The sequence below is a fragment of the Pteropus alecto genome, unplaced genomic scaffold (assembly GCF_000325575.1).
Source record: "Pteropus alecto unplaced genomic scaffold, ASM32557v1 scaffold400, whole genome shotgun sequence".
NCBI lineage: Eukaryota > Metazoa > Chordata > Mammalia > Chiroptera > Pteropodidae > Pteropus > Pteropus alecto.
In genome coordinates this window covers 297220-315330 of record NW_006430045.1, presented here as the reverse complement: position 1 = coordinate 315330, position 18111 = coordinate 297220, and the positions used below count along the sequence as shown (strand labels likewise).

The window sequence follows — 18111 nt, the reverse complement described above, 5'->3', positions numbered from 1 at the left end:
AAGTTTCTACCACATTTTTTTCTCTTGGATCTGCTTCTGAAACACAAAACTTTCAACAAAACACAGACAACAGCGGCCAAGTCATTATTCCCATCATTGTCCCTCAGACCGTCCCAGAAGCGCAGCTCTTGGTAGGACTCCAACTCGCAGGAGAGCATGGGCAGGGAAAAAAGGACAGGCTGGGGAAAGATGCTAGGTGCCTAGATCCTCACCACTGACCCTGCCACCTCCTGCCCCTGCCCCTCTCTCCAGGTGTCTGCAGGCTCTCCCTATCCAGCCACAGCCATGCTCACCGTGAGAGCCCCACCCTCACGAAGCTCTGGGTTTCTGTCAATTGAGCGGCTGGATTCTCGACCCCCTCGCGTTGGGGACAGTCTCATCCTCAACCTGCGAGACGTGGGCGTCAGTGGGGCCAGCTTCTCTCATTACTACTACATGGTGTGCATGAGCTGGGTTGTAGAGGAGGGCAGGGTGCAGGGACGGGCTGAGGCAGGAAAGAGCCCTTGGGGTGGGGGAGCAGTTTCAAGGCTGGAGGTGCGCGGTGAAGAGGGAACCACTCTTGCCCCAGATTCTGTCCCGGGGCCAGATCGTGTCTGTGAATCGAGAGCCCAGGAAGACCCTGACTTCCGTCTCCGTGTTTGTGGACCATCACCTGGCGCCGTCCTTCTACTTTGTGGCCTTCTACTATCATAGGGGCCTCCCAGTGGCCAACTCCCTGCGAGTGGACGTCCAGGCCAAGGCCTGTGAGGGCAAGGTAACTGGCATTGGGAGAGATGGCATGTGTGTGTGTTGGAGAGAGAAAGAAGAAAAGACACTCTCCCCATTCTGACTGTGTCCCACCTCCTGCCTTGCCAGCTGGAACTGAATGTAGATGGTCACAAGGAGTATCATCCTGGGGACACTGTAAAACTCCACCTGCTAACAGATTCTCCAGCCCTGGTGGCACTAGGTGCTGTGGACACGGCTCTGTATGCTGTGGGTGGCAGGTCCCACAAGCCCCTCGACATGGGCAAGGTGTGTCAAGACCCCCGCCCCAACCCTCCCTCACATTCTCCTGCTGCCCTGAGCCCTGAGCCCTGAGCCCAGAGCCCTGAGCCCAGCCCACCAACTCCTCCCAGTTCTCCCTCAAGCCGTGGCCCCATGGTCTCTATTTCTCTACTGTCTGTGTCTCTCATATTTTTCCATCCGCTGCCCTCTTACCCATAGCTGAGTGGCCATTCCTACCTCTTAGCCACTCTTGTTTCTGCAGCATCCCTGCCTTTTTTTTTTTTTGGCCAGGTCTTCGAAGTTATGAACAGCTATAACCTTGGCTGTGGTCCTGGGGGTGGGGACAATGCCCTTCAGGTGTTTGAGGCAGCTGGTCTGGCATTTTCTGATGGAAACCAATTGACCTCAGCCAGAAAGAGTAAGACCAGAGGAGGAAATGGGGTGGGTGGTAGGAGGATTAGGGAGGAGGAGGGACCTGAGGGATAAGATAAGAGCAGGAGTGGCCGGAAGGGCTGGGCCTGGGAAGAGGAGTGGGGGGTGGAGCTGGGAGGCCACACACCCTAGGGCTTGGCTGCAGTCCTGCTTTCTACCAGGTCTGAGCTGCCCAGAGGAGAAGAAAACCCGGAAAAAGAGAAACGTGAACTTCCAAAAGGCAATTTTTGAGAAGTGTGAGTTGTGGGTGCCTATGAAGCTCTCCACTTGGGCCCAAGGGTCAGGGGGAGGGGTCTACCTCTTGGCTCCTCTGCTCCTGAGAAAGCCAGTATATGGTATTTGGGGCCAGAGATCCGAGATCTGGGTTGATGGTGGGTATGCTGGAGGCTCTCTCCACTGGTCTCTCTTGAGTTTCTGTTCTCTTAGGGTGAGTCCTTATATATCTAGAGGTCAGGGTGGGAGATGAGGTGTGTCTCCTTTTGTTCCCTTATGCTCACCCTCACCTGGCCCTGTAGTGGGCCAGTATACTTCCCCAATAGCCAAGCGCTGCTGCCAGGATGGGCTGACACGGCTGCCCATGCCGCGCTCCTGCGAGCAGCGGGTAGCTCGTGTGCAGCAGCTGGCCTGCCGGGAGCCCTTCCTGTCCTGCTGCCAGTTTGCTGAGGGCCTGCGCAAGAAGATCCGGGCCCGGGGCCAGGTGGGCCTTGCCCGAGGTGAGGGACTGGGTGGGGTTGGGGGACAGCCCTGAACACCTGAAGGAGAAGAATGGCCCTCTTCTTATGTCCCTCCACCGTGGTCCCCCAGCTCTGGAGATCCTGCAGGAGGAGGACCTGATGGATGAAGATGACATTCCTGTGCGAAGCTTCTTCCCGGAGAACTGGCTCTGGAGAGTGGCAACAGTAGACCGCTTCTTCCAGTGAGGGCATGTGGTAGGCCTGACCTTGTCTCTGGACAGTGTCTGGGGCCATCCCAGAATGTGATGAGTCTTCTCACCTTTCCCATCACAGATTGTCACATTTGCTCCCTGACTCTCTGACCACGTGGGAGATCCATGGTGTGAGCCTGTCCAAAAGCAAAGGTGAGCTTGCCCTGCCGGGGCCTCCAGCCTCCCCTCTCCCACCCGCCTCGGCCAGGCCCCTTTCTTAGCCCTCTTCTCTTACTGTAAGGAAGGGGGTGCAGAGACCTGGGAAAGTCTGCACTGCATGCACTGGAGCTGGGAGCCTAGAGAGCAGGGGTGGGTGGAGGACAATGATGGGTCACTCCCTGCCCCTTCCTAGTGGGACCCTGTGGCTGTGATGCCCCCAGGCCTCTGATTTTTGTCTTTTCCCCCATGCTCCTGCCTCCCGTCAGGCCTGTGTGTGGCCACGCCAGTCCGGCTCCGAGTGTTCCGAGAATTTCACGTGCACCTCCGCCTGCCCATTTCTGTTCGTCGCTTTGAGCAGTTCGAGCTGCGGCCTGTCCTCTACAACTACCTGGATAAAAACCTGACCGTGAGGCCCTGCAGGAGCCTGCGTGCACAGGGGCGTGGGTGGAACTGAGGCAGGTGAGGTGCGGAGAGCCTAAGTAGGCCAGGGCTCTGACCATCACCATTTTCCTGGCCCTAGGTAAGCGTCCATGTGTCCCCAGTGGAAGGGCTGTGCCTGGCTGGGGGCGGAGGGCTGGCTCAGCAGGTGTTGGTGCCTGCTGGCTCTGCCCGGCCCGTTGGCTTCTCTGTGGTGCCCACAACAGCCGCCGCTGTGTCCCTGAAGGTGGTGGCTCGAGGGTCCTCAGAGTTCCCTGTAGGAGATGCAGTGTCTAAGGTTCTACAAATTCAGGTGAATGGAGCACCCCTGAATCCAGGTCCCCAGGCTCCCAGATTCACCCCTAACCCCCGTCTCCCTCTCTACTGGCCAGGCCAAAGGCCCAACACCCAAACCCAAGGCCTTGGTCAGTTTACATCTTCTACAGTTCTGGTCTAACTCTGTCTCTGAAGTGCAAATTCCAAGTCCTGGGGAGTCTGCAGTGGGATGGGCAGGGCAGCTTCAGTCCCATGTGATCACTCATAGCTCTGTTTCCCCTGAGACAGAAGGAAGGGGCCATCCACATAGAGGAGATAGTCTATGAACTTAACCCTCTGGGTGAGTGACTCCCTGCCCCCAACCATCAGTATCCCAAGGGGGTTATAAGTGGCAGGAGATGTGGACATCGGGACAGACTGACAACTTTTCCCATCTCCCCAGACCACCGAAGCCGGACCTTGGAAATTCCTGGCAACTCTGATCCCAATATTCTCCCTGATGGAGAGTTCAGCAGCTATGTCAGGGTCACAGGTGGGAGTGCCCTCCAGTCTCTTTCCAGTGGTCACCCTCAGATTCATGTGAAATCTGTGGACCCCTCTTTGATCCCATGGCCTCATGACTCTCTGACCAGAGGTCCCCAGACCTGCTTGCTATCTTTAACCCTCTCTTTCCCCTATAGCCTCAGATCCACTGGACACTTTGGGCTCCGAGGGGGCCTTGTCACCAGGAGGCCTGGCCTCACTCCTGAGGCTTCCGCAGGGCTGTGGAGAACAAACCATGGTCCTCTTGGCTCCAACACTGGCTGCTTCCCACTACCTGGACAAGACAGAGCAGTGGAACAAACTACCCCCAGAGACCAAGGACCATGCTGTGGATCTGATCCAGAAAGGTTCTGGGTGCAGGGGCAAGCAGGAGTGGGGGCCGAGAGTGGGCAATTAATAGAAGATGGTCAGCCAAGGTGGCTAGTGGGGGAAGAGGAGGGAACCTGATAGGAATGGGGAGCATGGCCTCAGGCGCAAATAATGGAAGAGTGAGCGTCACCTCAGCAGCCGCCTTTCTTCTCCAAGGCTACATGCGGATCCAGCAGTTTCGGAAAACAGATGGTTCCTATGGGGCATGGTTACATCGAGACAGTAGCACCTGGTGAGGTTTGGAAAGTGGTTCTGGGTCTCTGAGAGGTGCCAGGGCTGCTGAGGGCAGAGCCAAGTATGATGGGAGGGTGACTGACCAGGTTCCTGGGGAAGTGGGGCTGTGTCCCCTATCGGGACCAGTCCCTATCCCCGTTTGTCCCTTCCCACGCTCTAGGCTCACGGCCTTTGTGCTGAAGGTACTGAGTCTGGCCCAAGAACAGGTGGGTGGCTCACCTGAAAAGCTGCAGGAGTCAACCAGGTGGCTGCTAACCCAGCAGCAGGCTGACGGTTCATTCCAGGACCCCTGTCCAGTTATACACAGGGGCATGCAGGTATGGGGCCGTGAAGCTGGTCCAAGGAGCATAGGTGGGAACTCTCCCTGCCCCTTCTCCCTCCTGACTGACATCTTTTCTTCCTCCACCAACCAGGGGGGCTTGGTAGGAAATGACGAGACGGTGGCACTGACAGCCTTTGTGGTCATTGCCCTTCATCATGGGCTGGCCGTCTTCCAGGACAAGAATGCAGAGGAGCTGAAGCAGAGAGTGGTAAGTGCGCCTGCGTGTCTGCCCTTCTCTATCCCCCAGGCCTCCCCCTTTCTCCTCAGGAACCCAGGTGTCCTGCTACCAGACCTTCTTCTCCACTTTCCTCTAGGAAACTTCCATCTCAAAAGCTAACTCATTCTTGGGGACGAAAGCAAGTGCTGGGCTTCTGGGTGCCCACGCAGCCGCCATCACGGCCTATGCACTGACACTGACCAAGGCCCCCGAGGACCTGCAGAATGTTGCCCACAACAACCTCATGGCCATGGCCCAAGAGACAGGTGGTGAGAGTTGAGGGGGTCCTGGCATGGAGCCTGGGGCTTGGGGGACATTGGGACCCCTGAGTGTGCACAAAGGAGTAAAAGGAGACCCATCAGCAGGTATGAATGGGGAGAGTCAAGAGCGCCAAACAGGGGAGCGTCAAGGGGCCAGATGAACAGGATCTGACCCCGTTCACTGGTGGATCTCCTTTCGCTTCCAGATCATCTGTACTGGGGCTCAGTCGCCAGTTCTCAGAGCAATGTCGTATCGCCCACCCTGGCTCCTCACAGCCCAGCAGACCCTGTGCCCCAGGCTCCAGCCCTGTGGATTGAAACCACAGCCTATGGCCTGCTGCACCTGTTGCTTCGGGAGGGCAAGGCAGAGATGGCTGACCAGGCTGCGGCCTGGCTCACTCACCAGGGTGGCTTCCAAGGGGGATTCCGTAGCACCCAGGTAGGGGCTGCTCTGGGGCTCTGGGGGAGTGGGTGGTCCTGAGATCAAGTGCCTGAGTCCTGGTCCAACCTCCCCAGGATACGGTGATCACCCTGGATGCCCTGTCTGCATACTGGATCGCTTCCCACACCACTGAGGAGAGGGACCTCAATGTGACCTTCAACTACACAAGTCGCAGTGGGGCCAAGTCGCACGTACTGCAGCTGAACAACCAAATTCAGGGGCTGGAGGAAGAGCTGCAGGTGAACCACTCTCACCTGGGTTGCCATAACACCTAGGCTTATTGCAGCCAGGCCAGAACCCCCCAGCCCTCCCACCCCTGCAGAATCCCCAGTACCTCTTCCTGATAACCTTGCGGAAAGACTTATTGGCTGTGACCTGGAGAAAGTGTTAGCTTCAATGAACCTCTGAGCTTCATTTTTCTCATCTGAAAATAATATATGCAGAGTCCACCCAAAAGGGTTTTAGAGGGCTGAAGTGAGATAATACATGTGAAGATGTAAACTTGTGGAAATGTGAGGTGGGGATAGCAGGAGGGTTTGTTTTTAGGGTTTGTTCTTTGCCGTCTGACATTTTTTTTTCCCTTTTCTGCTCTGAAAGTCCTCCTCGGGCAGCAAGATTAATGTGAAGGTGGGAGGAAACAGCAAAGGAACCTTGAAGGTAAGAGCCAGCAGCACTGGACACCTGTACCCAGTGGGGAGGAGCCAGGGTCTTCAGTGGGAGATGTGGGCAGAGCTCATGGTCAGAAGGAGGAAAGCATCCCGGGGCCGGCGTTCCCTATGCTCCGCCCTGGGCGTTCTCCCTTCACTCTGGTCTCCGCCCTCTCTGGGCACCTGTCATCGCCTTTACTCCTTCAATGCCGATGGCTCACGTACCCAGTGCCTCAACCCAGGCCTCTCCTGAGCTGCAGGCCCTAAATGTTCCTCAGCACCTCAGACGTGGTGTGTCACAAACCCCTTCTTCCTCCCGTGTCCCCTCATCTGGCTGCTAGAGCCCCTTCCCCTCAGCCCAGCCGCTACTCTAGATAGAGGTCATCTGAGTGCCCCCTCCTGAGCCCTTCTTATGGCCCCAATAACTCCTCGTCTATCCCCCTGATGCCCAGGGCCTTGTCACTTATTTCCCGGACTCTGGGCTAACGCAGTCTAGGAACTTCTCCCTGTTACCACATCTTCCCTTGCTGATCCACTGTCCACAGTGCAGTGAAACTGACCTTCTGAGAACATTAGTTAGATTAGCCTTCAGATTCTTTCATGTTCATGACTGGGCTCACCTCCTCGGCCAGACAGATCTACTCATCTGCATAGATCTCTTTGCCTTGAATGTCCTTCCTCTGCTTCTTGTCTCCTGTGGCAAACTCATTCTCCTCCTTCAAGCCTCAGCCAGAAGCCTTTCTCTGACTTTCCATTGTGGCCTCCTCTGTGCACTGGGTAGAGTGCTGGCTCCTGAGGGCAGACGCTGGCTGCCCTGTCTCACTGTCTAACCCAACACCTGGGCCATTCATATTGATGGACTGGTCAGGAAGGGGGGTGGGAAGGGGCCACAACCCTCAAATTCCTTAGCCCTTAGGTGTGGCCCTAGAGAGAGGTCTGTGGCCCCAAACGTCCCCTGTTCTCTCCATGCCCCTTGCTGAGCCAGGTCCTTCGTATCTACAATGTCCTGGACATGAAGAACACGACCTGCCAGGATCTTAAGATTGAGGTGACAGTCATGGGCCACGTCGAGTACACAAGTGAGTGTTAGGGTCAGAGACCATAGGGCCCTCCAGGGACTGGTACCAGGGGCCAAGTCACAATGCCATCCTCATGCAGTGGAAGCAAATGAAGACTATGAGGACTACGAGGACTACGAGCGTGAGATTTTAGCCGGAGATGACCCAGGGCCCCTTTCCCAGCCTGTGACACCCCTGCAGCTGTTTGAGGGGCGGAGGAGCCGCCGCAGAAGGGAGGCGCCCAAGGTGGCCGATGAGCAGGAATCCAGAGTGCAGTACACTGTGTGCATCTGGTGAGCCTGGGGCGCCGCTGGGCCTGGAGAGAGGAAGAAGGACCGAGGCTGGGGCTGGGCATCTGCCTGCTGGCGCAGGCGGGAGGGACCCAGACAACAAGGCGTGTCTCTTCAGGCGGAATGGCAAGGTGGAGCTGTCGGGCATGGCCATTGCAGACATCACCCTCCTGAGCGGATTCCACGCCTTGCAGGCTGACTTGGAGAAGGTGTGGTAGCTATCCAGAGGGACCCCTTGTGCTCTCAAGACCCCTGTTACCTCCTGCAGCACCTCCAGCTGCTGAGCCCTGTTGTGTGTAGGGGCCAAGGCCATCTTCCTGTGACCATCTCCCCTTCTTCACAGCTGACCTCCCTCTCTGACCGTTATGTGAGTCACTTTGAGACCGAGGGGCCCCACGTCCTGCTATACTTTGACTCGGTGAGCAGGGGAGGGGACGCGGGAGGGCATGGATGGTACTGGGTTACTGAGCAGGTTATTATGAAGTTTCCCAGGGGATACTGTATCAGTGGCCAGTGCTCCCAGAGAGAACGTGTAATGTGAGTAGGGAAGCAAGACGAGACTGAGTCAGAGCCAAATTATGGGGGGACAGCCAGGGAGGCCATGCAGGCAGGGGCTGAGCCCCTAATGTGGTTTACAGGCTGGTGCCAGTCAGCAGGGGAGGGCTTAAGAGTAAGCCTTTCATAAAACCAACCAGATTCATTCAACTTGAGGGTTTGCTTTTGTTTTTTTAATTGACCGTCCTAGTTTTTTCCTTCTGATATTAAAGTATACTTTCTTTTATAAAGTGATGTTGGTCATAGGTGAGATTTTTTTTTTTTTTGGTCTTTTCATGGTCTTATTTGACTAAAACAAAGAATTATCAACCCACTGATGGCTCTCAAAAGCTTATTTGAACATTTACTATATAACCTCTTGGAGAAAATGTGAAAAAGGTGTGTTAACAGTAACACCATTAGCCAGGTATTTGTGGGTCGGGAAGACCCCCTCCCCCTGCCTAGTGCAGGCAAAGGAGGCAGACCCTAGTAGCCTGAGAGGCCAGGCAGGGGAGTCTGGTGAAACACAGTGGAAAATGAGGAGCCAGGAAGATTTCTGTGCAGGGAGCTGACCGTGCAGAAGCCCAGCTTAGGAGGGAAACTGGCAGGGGTACCATGCTGGACTGGACCAGCTGGGGCAAGGGGAAAGGACTTGGAGCCTGGACATGAGTGGCAGAGTCACAGAGAATGGGCAGAGTGATAGCACCTGCCATTAGGTTGTGGCAGAGAAGGGAGGCCTCAGTTGTATCAGTGATGAAGCGAGGTTGTCAGGAGGGTGACTGGGTTTGAGGTGCAGGCAGAGTGCATTGGGAGAATTTATACATCCTGCAAAAATCCTAATGCAGGATTAAGGCTGAAAGTTTGGTTTGAGACTCATTAGCCTGAAAGGGTTTGGTGAAAGCCAGAGAATGGTAGAGACCTTCCTAAGGGAATGCAGAGGAAGGAAGAGCCAAGGGGCGGGGACTGGACTTCTGGGGAGGAGGACAAGGGGTTGTCAGAAACAACCAGGGCAGTCAGCAGGAGATGGCCCAGAAGCTAACCCTGAGCGATGGGAGAGTTTCATGGAGAATGTGTTCAGGATGTGAGACTCTGTGGAGGGGCCCGGTGACGGGATACTGGGATGAAGTCATCATCTGGGCACTGAGGTCAGCAGAGACCTTGGGAGCAGTTTTAGAGTTCTGGTGGCCGGAAGGTAACAAAATGTGAAGGACACTGAAAATGAGAACAGTGGGAACGAGAGACAGGCCAAGGAAATGCAACGCAGCGGCCTGCAGGGGGACCCTGACTTTCCCCTCACTCTCATGCCAGGTCCCCACCTCTCGGGAGTGCGTGGGCTTTGGAGCTGTGCAGGAGGTAGCCGTGGGACTGGTGCAGCCGGCCAGCGCGGCCCTGTACGACTACTACAATCCCGGTGAGCACTTAGGGACACTAAGGAGGTTTGTGATAGGTGCCCGCATGTGGGACATTGGGAACTGGGGCAGTAGAAAGTGGCAAGGGAGTCCTGTGGCTCAACAGGACTGGGAGGCAAAGAGAGAGACATACTCTAACTCCCCTCTCTGGTTTTCTCCAGAGCACAAGTGTTCTGTGTTTTATGGGGCACCGACTAAGAGCAAACTCTTGTCCACCTTGTGCTCTGCTGATGTCTGCCAGTGTGCTGAGGGTGAGACCCAGGGCCTGGGGGCGGTGCTGGGAGGGAACTTTGTTGGGGCCTACCTTGTCTCACCTGGGCTCTTGACTTCAGGGAAGTGCCCTCGACAGCGTCGTGCCCTGGAGCGGGGGCTGCTGGAGGAGGATGGTTACAGGATGAAGTTTGCCTGCTACTATCCCCGTGTGGAATACGGTCAGTCTTCCCGCTAGGCCCTGACCCACCCTCAGGGTCTCTTTGGTCATGCCTGCTCCTCACACAGGCCCACAGGCAGCCTCTTTGCTCTGACACCACCTTGCAGCCCTCAGCCTCAGGGTAACTCACCTTCCCTTCTTTCTCCTAAACTCACTCATAGGCTTCCAGGTTAAGGTTCTCCGAGAAGATGCCAGAGCTGCTTTTCGCCTCTTTGAGACCAGTATCACCCAAGTCCTGCACTTCTGTACGAAGGGAACGGGTGGCTGGGTGGGCAGGGCTGGGGGGATAGAGGGGAGCTGAGGTCTGAGTTTGGGGCCTGTCTGCCTAGAATAGTAAAAATTCTAAGAAGAACTTAGATCCCCTTGGCCTCTTAGAAGCCCTGGGCTTGTCTAGTAGGAAAGCGGTCGCATCTCCCTGTTGGGAGTGGCAGGATTACATGAGAGGGTGTCTGCAAAGCCCCTGACCCCATGCTCACCCTGCACCTTTTCTTTCCCTCTGACAACTCTTGTGCACGTTCTCCCCTCAGCCAAGGATGCTCAGGCCACTGCTGGTCAGACCCGAAATTTCCTTGTTCGAGCCTCTTGCCGCCTTCGCTTGGAACCTGGGAAAGAATACTTGATCATGGGTCTGGACGGGGCCACCCATGACCTCAAGGGACAGTGAGTTCTCTGGGCCCCTGGGTTTCTTGCTCTTCTCACACCTCATGAGGGAATGGATCCCCAGGGCCTAGGCCCTCCCCTCTCAGAAGGCAGATGCCTCGTGTTCTCCTTTCCACTCTGCCCAGCCTCCTGACCCCTGCTGACTGCTCTTTGCCCCTGCAGCCCCCAGTACCTGCTGGACTCAAACAGCTGGATCGAGGAGATGCCCTCTGAACGCCTGTGCCGGAGCACCCGCCAGCGGGCAGCCTGTGCCCAGCTCCATGACTTCATCCAAGAGTATAGCACTCAGGGGTGCCAGGTGTAAGGGCCGTTTTCCCACCTCCCCCAGGAGGAGCCTGAGCCTGGGAAAGGTGATAATGCTTGGATCGTTGCTGTGCCTGGTCCTCTGAAAGTAGCCACAGAGCAAGGCCAGGGATTCAATAAAAGCCTTTGGCAGTAAAGTGTCAGTGTGTGTCTCTAGGATTGAGAGTAATGTGCCTATCGTGCATTACAGGTTCTGGGGGGGGGGTCCAGGCCAGAGTTCGCAAAATCTTAGGCTCTCAGAGCCTGGATGACCCTTGGGGTGTTCAGCTCTGCCTCACCCTTCCCAGATGACTCACTGGGAACCCCAAGCCAGCATAGGACCACCCAGAGTAGACTTGTGACCCAACAGTCTGCACCCTGAGGATCCAGCATCAACACCAAGGCCTCCCGTTGTGCCTGCAGGGCACTGCACTGCCCCGATATAGCCCGTCACTGTGGCCTCAGGCAGGGCTGTGTTCGGCTCACATCTCAGCTATTCTGCCTTATGAGCGACTGTCCAGCCACATGCCTCCCACTCTGTCCTGGTACAGTTCTGGAGTCTGTTGCTTTTAGCTGAGACCCAATCTGTTGAAAGCCTGTTGACTTTGGATCTTGTGATCAGTGGTATTAGGTAATAGCCCTAGAGTTGCATAATCCTCAGATCTGATGATCTTCTTCCAGGCACTGATTTTAAACAAGCCGAAGGCTGCCTTTGGTATATTCGTTAATACTCTAAAGAGACTGTGATCTACTAGGGTCAACCTTCCCCACCTGCCTGTCTAGCTCCCCACCATTTAGTGGCACCCCTTGGGTCTTCAGGGCTGACCTAAAAATCCATCTAGAGAAGTTTGCTGAGATAGTCCGGAAGCCTGCCATTCACTCATCCAACAGAAATTTGTGGAACTTTCACTCCGAGCCCTATATGCCAGGTCCCTATCCTCTGTGAAAGGAGTGGTGCTGGGGAGCTGTGTGGTCTTGTGGGGTTCATAGTTGGGACATCTGACCCAATCTGGGGGATTGTGAGAAGCGGAGAGAGAGGGCTTCCTGGAGGAGGTGGCATCTAAGTTGGGTTCTGAAGGCTGAGGAATCCAGCAAAGAGAGTAGGAGTAGATGTGGGCGTTCGAGGCAGAAGAGAACGTGAAAGGCCCAAGGCCGGGGCAGGATAGGGCACACTGGTAGCACTGCACGCGGCAGGATAGAGCACACTTGGGAGCACTGCACGCGGCTTATCACATCTGGAATTCGGATTTGTTGGAGGGGAGCAGTAGAAGAGATGGAGCTGTAGTCAATTTATGGAGGGATGTTCACAAGCATTCCAGCTTCCCGGGTCACTCTCCTATTGAAGGAGTCCCCTCCTATTCCATGCAACTTTGAGGAGTACTGACCTTCCCCAGTGTTTCAGAGACTTCCTAGGGCTGTGGTTTACGTGCCTCTGTGCTTGCTTAATCTCGCTTCCCAAAGCCTGTTAGCGTGCTGGTGGCATAAACCCATTTACGAGATCCAGGGATTCAGCTGTAGTTGTAGAAAGAGATGGCCTAGGTCTGGCAGGTCATCTCTGAGGAAGGCGGCAGCTGTTGCTGCCCAACCCCAGAAACCCCAGCCTGTGTTCTCTCTCCCAGTCCTGGGCATGGATCCAGGCAGAGCCTGAGCTCTTCCACTAGGACTCCTGCAGTTAACTCTTTAAGCAGTGGGTAGCACAGCCAGGATCTCAAATCAGGTTCTCCAGCCTGCGCTCTAAGGTAAAGCTCTGAGAGGAGAAGGACCCTCCACTTCCACCCACAGAGCCAGGGGTGGGGAATTAGGGAATGACATGAGCCTCACGTGACCTCCAAGCCCTCAACCCCTAGGAAGCCCTCACCTCTCACTGCACCCTGCCACTCCTCTTTGACATGACCTCTCCCCAAGCGCCTCCTCTAAGATCCCCAACTGCCACTTCACCAATAAAAGTGGTCCCTGATAGTCCTACCTGGTCTGGTGGGATTCCACCGCTTATGGCTACAGCTCCAAGTATAGGGTTAGACCCCTGACCCCAGCTTTGACTACCGAGTTCCTTCCTGGGGACCTTGAATAAGGGGGTGGCAAGTTCAGTTGTGCTGAGAAATCCCACTCGTCCTTGAGCTGGTCCTGTACTCCGTAAACTCTGAACCCCAAAGGCAGTCCTGTTCTGCCTACACTTACTTGGGAACACAAACCACTAGACTACAGAGAGAGAGAGGACAGAGGCTGGAACCACAGACAAAGAGGAGGGAGGAATGAAGAGTGAAGAAACAACCCCTCTCTAGGACTTTTCCCACTCTGTCCCTTGCCTTCCAGAGCTAGGCAATTTCTTTGGCATCCCACTGGTCTCCGGCCTGTTGCCACCCCCAGGCCCCTCTCCTGCTCTCAGGTTCTGTGAGACACTCTTTTATTTGTATAAGAATTCTTATTTTTAGCTCAAGCCCCTCAAGTTGGTCTCTTTTCCTTGCAACCAATAAGTATCATGTACACAGTGAGAGCTCCAAACTTTTGAGAGTGAAATGGGGCACTGATAATAATTACACAGGACTATAGGTATAAAGTGGGATAACCTGGGCAAACCAGGCAATGTGGTCACTCATCTGTGAGTTAAAAGAACAACACACAGATCACTTTTATCTCATTTTGTTCTTCAGATGATCCTGGAGGGCACATGAGGCAGGGACTGCCATTTTCTCTGAGACGAGTTATACAGCAGTAAGCTGGTCCAAGATGGGTGGTAGTCGGGGAGGGCTCAGGCCAGAGAGTGGACACATTTTCCTGCATGATTGACGTGGGGCCAGAAAGCTGATGCTAGCTGTGGGAGAAAGGTCAGGGTTGAGCTTTCCTTCCTTTCTTCTTGATGGATGAAAGAAGAAAGGCCCCTTCTTTGAAATATGGATTCCCCAAGGCCAACGGGCCTGGTGTTATTCCAAGAATGTGCTATTCTTGTGGGCGGGACAGTGGGCAGGGACCTGAGGGAAGGAGTCAATGGAAGTCCCAGCACGGTCCGAGAAGTAAGATGGATGGTGGGGCCTCAAGAGCTATAAGTGGCCAGGCCAGAGCCTTTGCATGTGTTTCCTGCCATGCTGCTCCTCGGGCTGCTGCTGCTGACCTTGCTGGCTGGTGCCCGCCTGTTGTGGGGCCAGTGGAAGCTCAGGAGCCTCCACCTCCCACCTCTTGTTCCTGGCTTCCTGCACCTGCGGCAGCCCAACCTCCCCATCTATCTGCTTGGCCTGGCTCAGAAACTTGGGCCCATCTACAGGCTCCGCCTTGGACTGCAAGGTGAGCACCTGCTCCTTGCTTGGCTCCACCACAGTGGGGAGGTGGGGTGCTCTCCCTGCTGACATCCTGCCTTGGTTCTCCCACAGATGTGGTGGTGCTGAACTCTAAGAGGACAATTGAGGAGGCCATGATCAGGAAGTGGGTGGACTTTGCTGGCAGACCCCAGTCACCATCCTGTAAGAGGTGGGGAGAAGCTGGGGTTGAGGGAGGCAGGGAAGATCAGGCCATGGCTCCCTTGGTCAGTTTGACCTCCAACCCCTACTCCTAGACAAGCTGGTGTCCCGGCACAACCAGGACCTCTCGCTTGGGGATTACTCCCTGCTCTGGAAGGCCCACAAGAGACTCACCCGCTCCGCCTTGCTACTGGGCATGCGTGGCTCCATGGAGCCCCTGGTGGAGCAGCTGGCCCAGGAGTTCTGTGAGGTGAGGCTAGACTCCCACCATCACCCCAGATCAGCTTCACCTCTCCCAGTAGCCCTGGCCTATTTAGTTCATGCTCTTTGTCTGCAGCGCATGAGAGCCCAGGCCGGTGCCCCTGTGGCCATCCAGAAGGAATTCTCCTTCCTCACCTGCAGCATCATCTGCTACCTCACCTTTGGAGACAAGGTCAAGGCTCTCTTGCCCTCATATAGGCTTGGGCCCACCCCTCAGCCCCTCCCTGACCCTCTCCTTATCCTGAACTTAATGGATTCCCTCCTTTGTCAGGAGGATACCTTAGTACATGCCTTTCACGATTGTGTCCAGGACTTGATGAAAACCTGGGACCACTGGTCCATCCAAATTTTGCACATCATTCCTTTTCTCAGGGTGAGGAGGTAGAGCCCAGATACTCCTGGCTCCTGGGAGCAGAGGCGGGGGTTGGGGGCAGGCTTCCTTCCCAGCGGCTACTCTCTCTTGCTCCTTGCCCCAGTTCTTCCCCAACCCAGGCCTCTGGAGGCTGAAGCAGGCCGTGGAGAACAGAGACCACATTGTAGAGAAGCAGCTGAGGCAGCACAAGGTGGGCACCATGCACGAACCAGGCCCCTCACCCCACAGCCAGTGATGCTACTGCCCCAGAGCCAGGCAATTTCTCTGGCATTTCACTAGTCTTGGGCCTGTTGCCACCCCCAGGCCCCACTCCCTGCCCCAGGCACTCAGTCTGGTGCCCCTCCTCTCCCCAGGACAGCATGGTGGCAGGCCAGTGGAGGGACATGATGGACTACATGCTCCAGGGCTTGGGGAAGCCGAGAGAGGAAGAGGGCCCTGGACATCTCCTTGAAGGACATGTGCACATGTCTGTGGTGGACCTTTTTATCGGTGGCACTGAGACTACTTCAACCACCCTCTCCTGGGCTGTGGTGTTCTTGCTTCACCACCCTGAGGTGTGAGCCCTGGGGGCAGCCTGTCACTCCACCCTGAGGCAGGCTGTGTTCCCCCAGGGATGGAGGTGGGGCTTCTCCCAATCCGCACAAAAGCTCCTGTGGGTTGCTCCAGGGAGTGGCTGGAGGCTCGGCTGCTGTGGGTTGGCTAGCAGCTAGTGGCAAGTCCCCCAACTTCAAGCTTATTCCCACTTCCCAGTTTCAGCAGCGACTACAAGAGGAGTTGGATCGTGAGCTGGGCCCCAGAGCCCGGGGCTCCCGAGTCCCATACAAGGACCGCTCACGGCTGCCCTTGCTCAACGCCACCATTGCGGAGGTGCTGCGCCTGCGGCCAGTCGTGCCCTTGGCCCTGCCGCACCGCACCACTCGGCCTAGCAGGTGACTCCCAGGAGGTATGGGTGAGTGGGACGGTAAGCTGGCTCCTGGCGGGCCTCTAATCCTACTCTGCCCTCAGCATCTTCGGCTATGACATCCCCGAGGGCACTGTCGTCATCCCGAACCTCCAAGGTGCCCACCTGGACGAGACAGTCTGGGAGCGGCCACACGAGTTCTGGCCTGGTGCGTGGTGGGGCTGGGTGCCTGTGAGTGGGAGCAGCACAGGCTGTGTCCCGGCCACTGCTGACCCTGGGCCTGTCCCTCTCCTGCAGATCGCTTTCTGGCCCCTGGCGCAAGCCCCAGTGCACTGGCCTTTGGCTGCGGGGCACGTGTGTGCCTGGGCGAGCCGCTGGCACGCCTGGAGCTCTTCGTGGTGCTGGCGCGTCTGCTGCAGGCCTTCACGCTGCTGCCGCCAGTGGGCGCCCTGCCCTCCCTGCAGCCCCACCCCCACTGCGGTGTCAACCTCACTGTGCCGCCTTTCCAGGTGCGGCTGCAGCCCCGGGGGGCAGCGCCCCCAGGCTTGGGCGAGTGCCAGTGACAGGCAAAAATGCATGCCTGTCTTGTGCCTCAGTTTCTCCTTTTATTGCTCCTATACAAACCCCTTCCCTCCCCCCTGTAAACATAGTGCTGTGAGATCACGGGGTGGAGAAGGCTTCCTCTGGTGGCTGGGTGGTGAAGGTGGCCCCTGGCCCTTCTCTCCTCGCGGCCCCTCAGTGCTCGGCAGTCATACTTGGGCAGGAGAGGTGAGCCTAGGCTCAGTGTCCCCAGGTGGGGGCCCGGTAGCTTCTGGGTCTCAGCTTCATTTCCGTGAAGGGCACGGAGAACTCGAAACCCTTCCAGTGGTACCAGCTCACTCCCTGGGAAGGAAGTTGTAGAGAGAAAGTCAAAGCGGGTAGCCCCGCTGCTCCTACCCCTGGCCCTTTGGGGAGATGGTTCTCACAAATCAATCAACCTTCTTCCTTCCCTGCTGCCTTCGTAACCCTCAGTTGCAAAGGATTGAGGCTTACTCCTGAGCTGGCTCTTTCCATTCAATAAATCACCTCCTCCTCAAGACACCTTGGTGAGATGGCATTATTGTCCCATTTCACAGATGAAAGCTCTGAGGCACCAAGCAGCTCAGTAATTTGTTCTGTCATGCCGTATGTCACAGCAGGCAGGCCAAGCCCTGACCACCCCCAGCTCTGTGCTGCCTCCAGGCCCCTCACCTGGTGGTCCACTGTGCTCCCATAGAGCCCATTGAGGTTGGCGTAGTGGCAGTTCCTGTACCACCAGGCCCCTCGGTAGGAGACGGCGCAGGAGATGAGCAAATTGTTGGGGTCTCGATCGCGGGCAGAGAAGACACTGCCGCTGTGGTAGCTCATGGAGTCCCCTGGCAGGAGCAGAATAAGTGAGAGCCTCTCCTCCCTCACCCCTCGAACCCCCAGGCCCAGCCCTCACCTGCGGTGCCATGGTAGCCCTCCAGGTGGAGGCGGTAGTAGTCAGCGGCCGAGTCTACCCTGAAAGAGTCATACTGGGCAAACACCGCCTCATCCCCAGCCCGCAGGTCCACACGCATGGAGTAGTCGCCGGTTTTTGTCAGGCTGTGCAGGGCCTCGTTGCCTGGGGGTGGGAAGTGTGTTCTCATCAGGGTCTGGTGTCCAGAGGGCCCCTATGCCTTCCCTGGTCCCCCACTCCCTGAGGCACTGACCCAGCCAGAACTCCCCGGAGATGTTCCCAAAACCGTGAGCATAGTCCTCCCAGTCCCTCCAGAAGTCCGTGTGTCCATCCATGCGGCGCTGGAACACCTGGGAAACAGGTGGGGCACCATCAGCCTATGGCTCCTGGAGTACCAGCCCCGGCCCTGTGCAGATGCCCGGCTTCTGGCTGCCACCCACCAGCCAGCCACCCCCATCCGTCTCCATGTCACAAAACACGTTCAAGGGCCGCTCGCGGTTGCCATTGAGGAAGATGGTGGTGGTCCGCGAACGGCCAGCCCCGTTCTGCATCTCCTCTCCACAGTCCCGGGGGAAGGGTATCCGCAGTCCACCTGGGGAGAGGAGAGTGAGGGGCCAGTCTTTCTTCCACACCCTAAATCCCTGTTGCCCACTCAACCCCCGACCTCAGGTCCCAGCACCCAAGTACCAGTGGTGAAGAAGGTGGACATGGGTGGTGTGAAGCTCTCACCCCACATGGCCCGGAGCCATGCTCTGTAGGTGGTGGAGGGAAA

General features: G+C 56.5%; 3 protein-coding genes across 3 annotated transcripts in view; 2 read left to right on the top strand and 1 right to left on the bottom strand.

Moving 5' to 3' along the window:
- Nucleotides 1-11061, top strand: part of C4A (complement C4A (Rodgers blood group)) — a 14290-nt gene extending 3229 nt beyond the window's left edge. The window contains 31 exon segments of the mRNA XM_006904625.3: nt 1-131; nt 253-438; nt 569-754; nt 856-1014; nt 1279-1405; nt 1581-1655; nt 1935-2132; nt 2224-2335; nt 2427-2497; nt 2770-2909; nt 3024-3233; nt 3485-3536; nt 3639-3728; nt 3877-4086; nt 4265-4340; nt 4503-4659; nt 4756-4872; nt 4979-5150; nt 5348-5580; nt 5658-5822; nt 6181-6240; nt 7216-7309; nt 7389-7581; nt 7697-7787; nt 7922-7996; nt 9421-9523; nt 9683-9772; nt 9854-9952; nt 10113-10196; nt 10479-10611; nt 10774-11061. The exon segment at nt 1-131 is cut by the window's left edge and continues 14 nt beyond it. Coding sequence (XP_006904687.1) covers nt 1-131; nt 253-438; nt 569-754; nt 856-1014; nt 1279-1405; nt 1581-1655; nt 1935-2132; nt 2224-2335; nt 2427-2497; nt 2770-2909; nt 3024-3233; nt 3485-3536; nt 3639-3728; nt 3877-4086; nt 4265-4340; nt 4503-4659; nt 4756-4872; nt 4979-5150; nt 5348-5580; nt 5658-5822; nt 6181-6240; nt 7216-7309; nt 7389-7581; nt 7697-7787; nt 7922-7996; nt 9421-9523; nt 9683-9772; nt 9854-9952; nt 10113-10196; nt 10479-10611; nt 10774-10915 — 4031 coding nt within the window. The 3' untranslated portion in view covers nt 10916-11061.
- Nucleotides 11062-13973: 2912 nt separating this feature from the next.
- LOC102898380 (steroid 21-hydroxylase) lies at nt 13974-16443 on the top strand. Its single transcript, XM_006904624.1, has 10 exons — nt 13974-14172; nt 14259-14348; nt 14441-14595; nt 14683-14784; nt 14878-14979; nt 15083-15169; nt 15333-15533; nt 15730-15908; nt 15985-16088; nt 16178-16443. Exons 1-10 carry the CDS (start codon nt 13974-13976, stop codon nt 16441-16443), a joined length of 1485 nt encoding a protein of 494 aa, XP_006904686.1.
- A 32-nt stretch (nt 16444-16475) lies between these two features.
- TNXB (tenascin XB) overlaps nt 16476-18111 on the bottom strand; it is a 75221-nt gene continuing 73585 nt past the window's right edge. The window contains 6 exon segments of the mRNA XM_025046003.1: nt 16476-16762; nt 17111-17274; nt 17343-17504; nt 17593-17689; nt 17780-17931; nt 18027-18111. The exon segment at nt 18027-18111 is cut by the window's right edge and continues 7 nt beyond it. Coding sequence (XP_024901771.1) covers nt 16661-16762; nt 17111-17274; nt 17343-17504; nt 17593-17689; nt 17780-17931; nt 18027-18111 — 762 coding nt within the window. The 3' untranslated portion in view covers nt 16476-16660.

Bases quoted from the DNA above. Each gene is read 5' to 3' on its own strand.
- LOC102898380 (XM_006904624.1), top strand. From the start codon at position 13,974: ATGCTGCTCCTCGGGCTGCTGCTGCTGACCTTGCTGGCTGGTGCCCGC. The intron at 14,349-14,440 runs GTAAGAGGTGGG...CCCTACTCCTAG, and splicing joins CAGACCCCAGTCACCATCCT to ACAAGCTGGTGTCCCGGCAC. The intron at 16,089-16,177 runs GTGCGTGGTGGG...CCTCTCCTGCAG, and splicing joins GCCACACGAGTTCTGGCCTG to ATCGCTTTCTGGCCCCTGGC.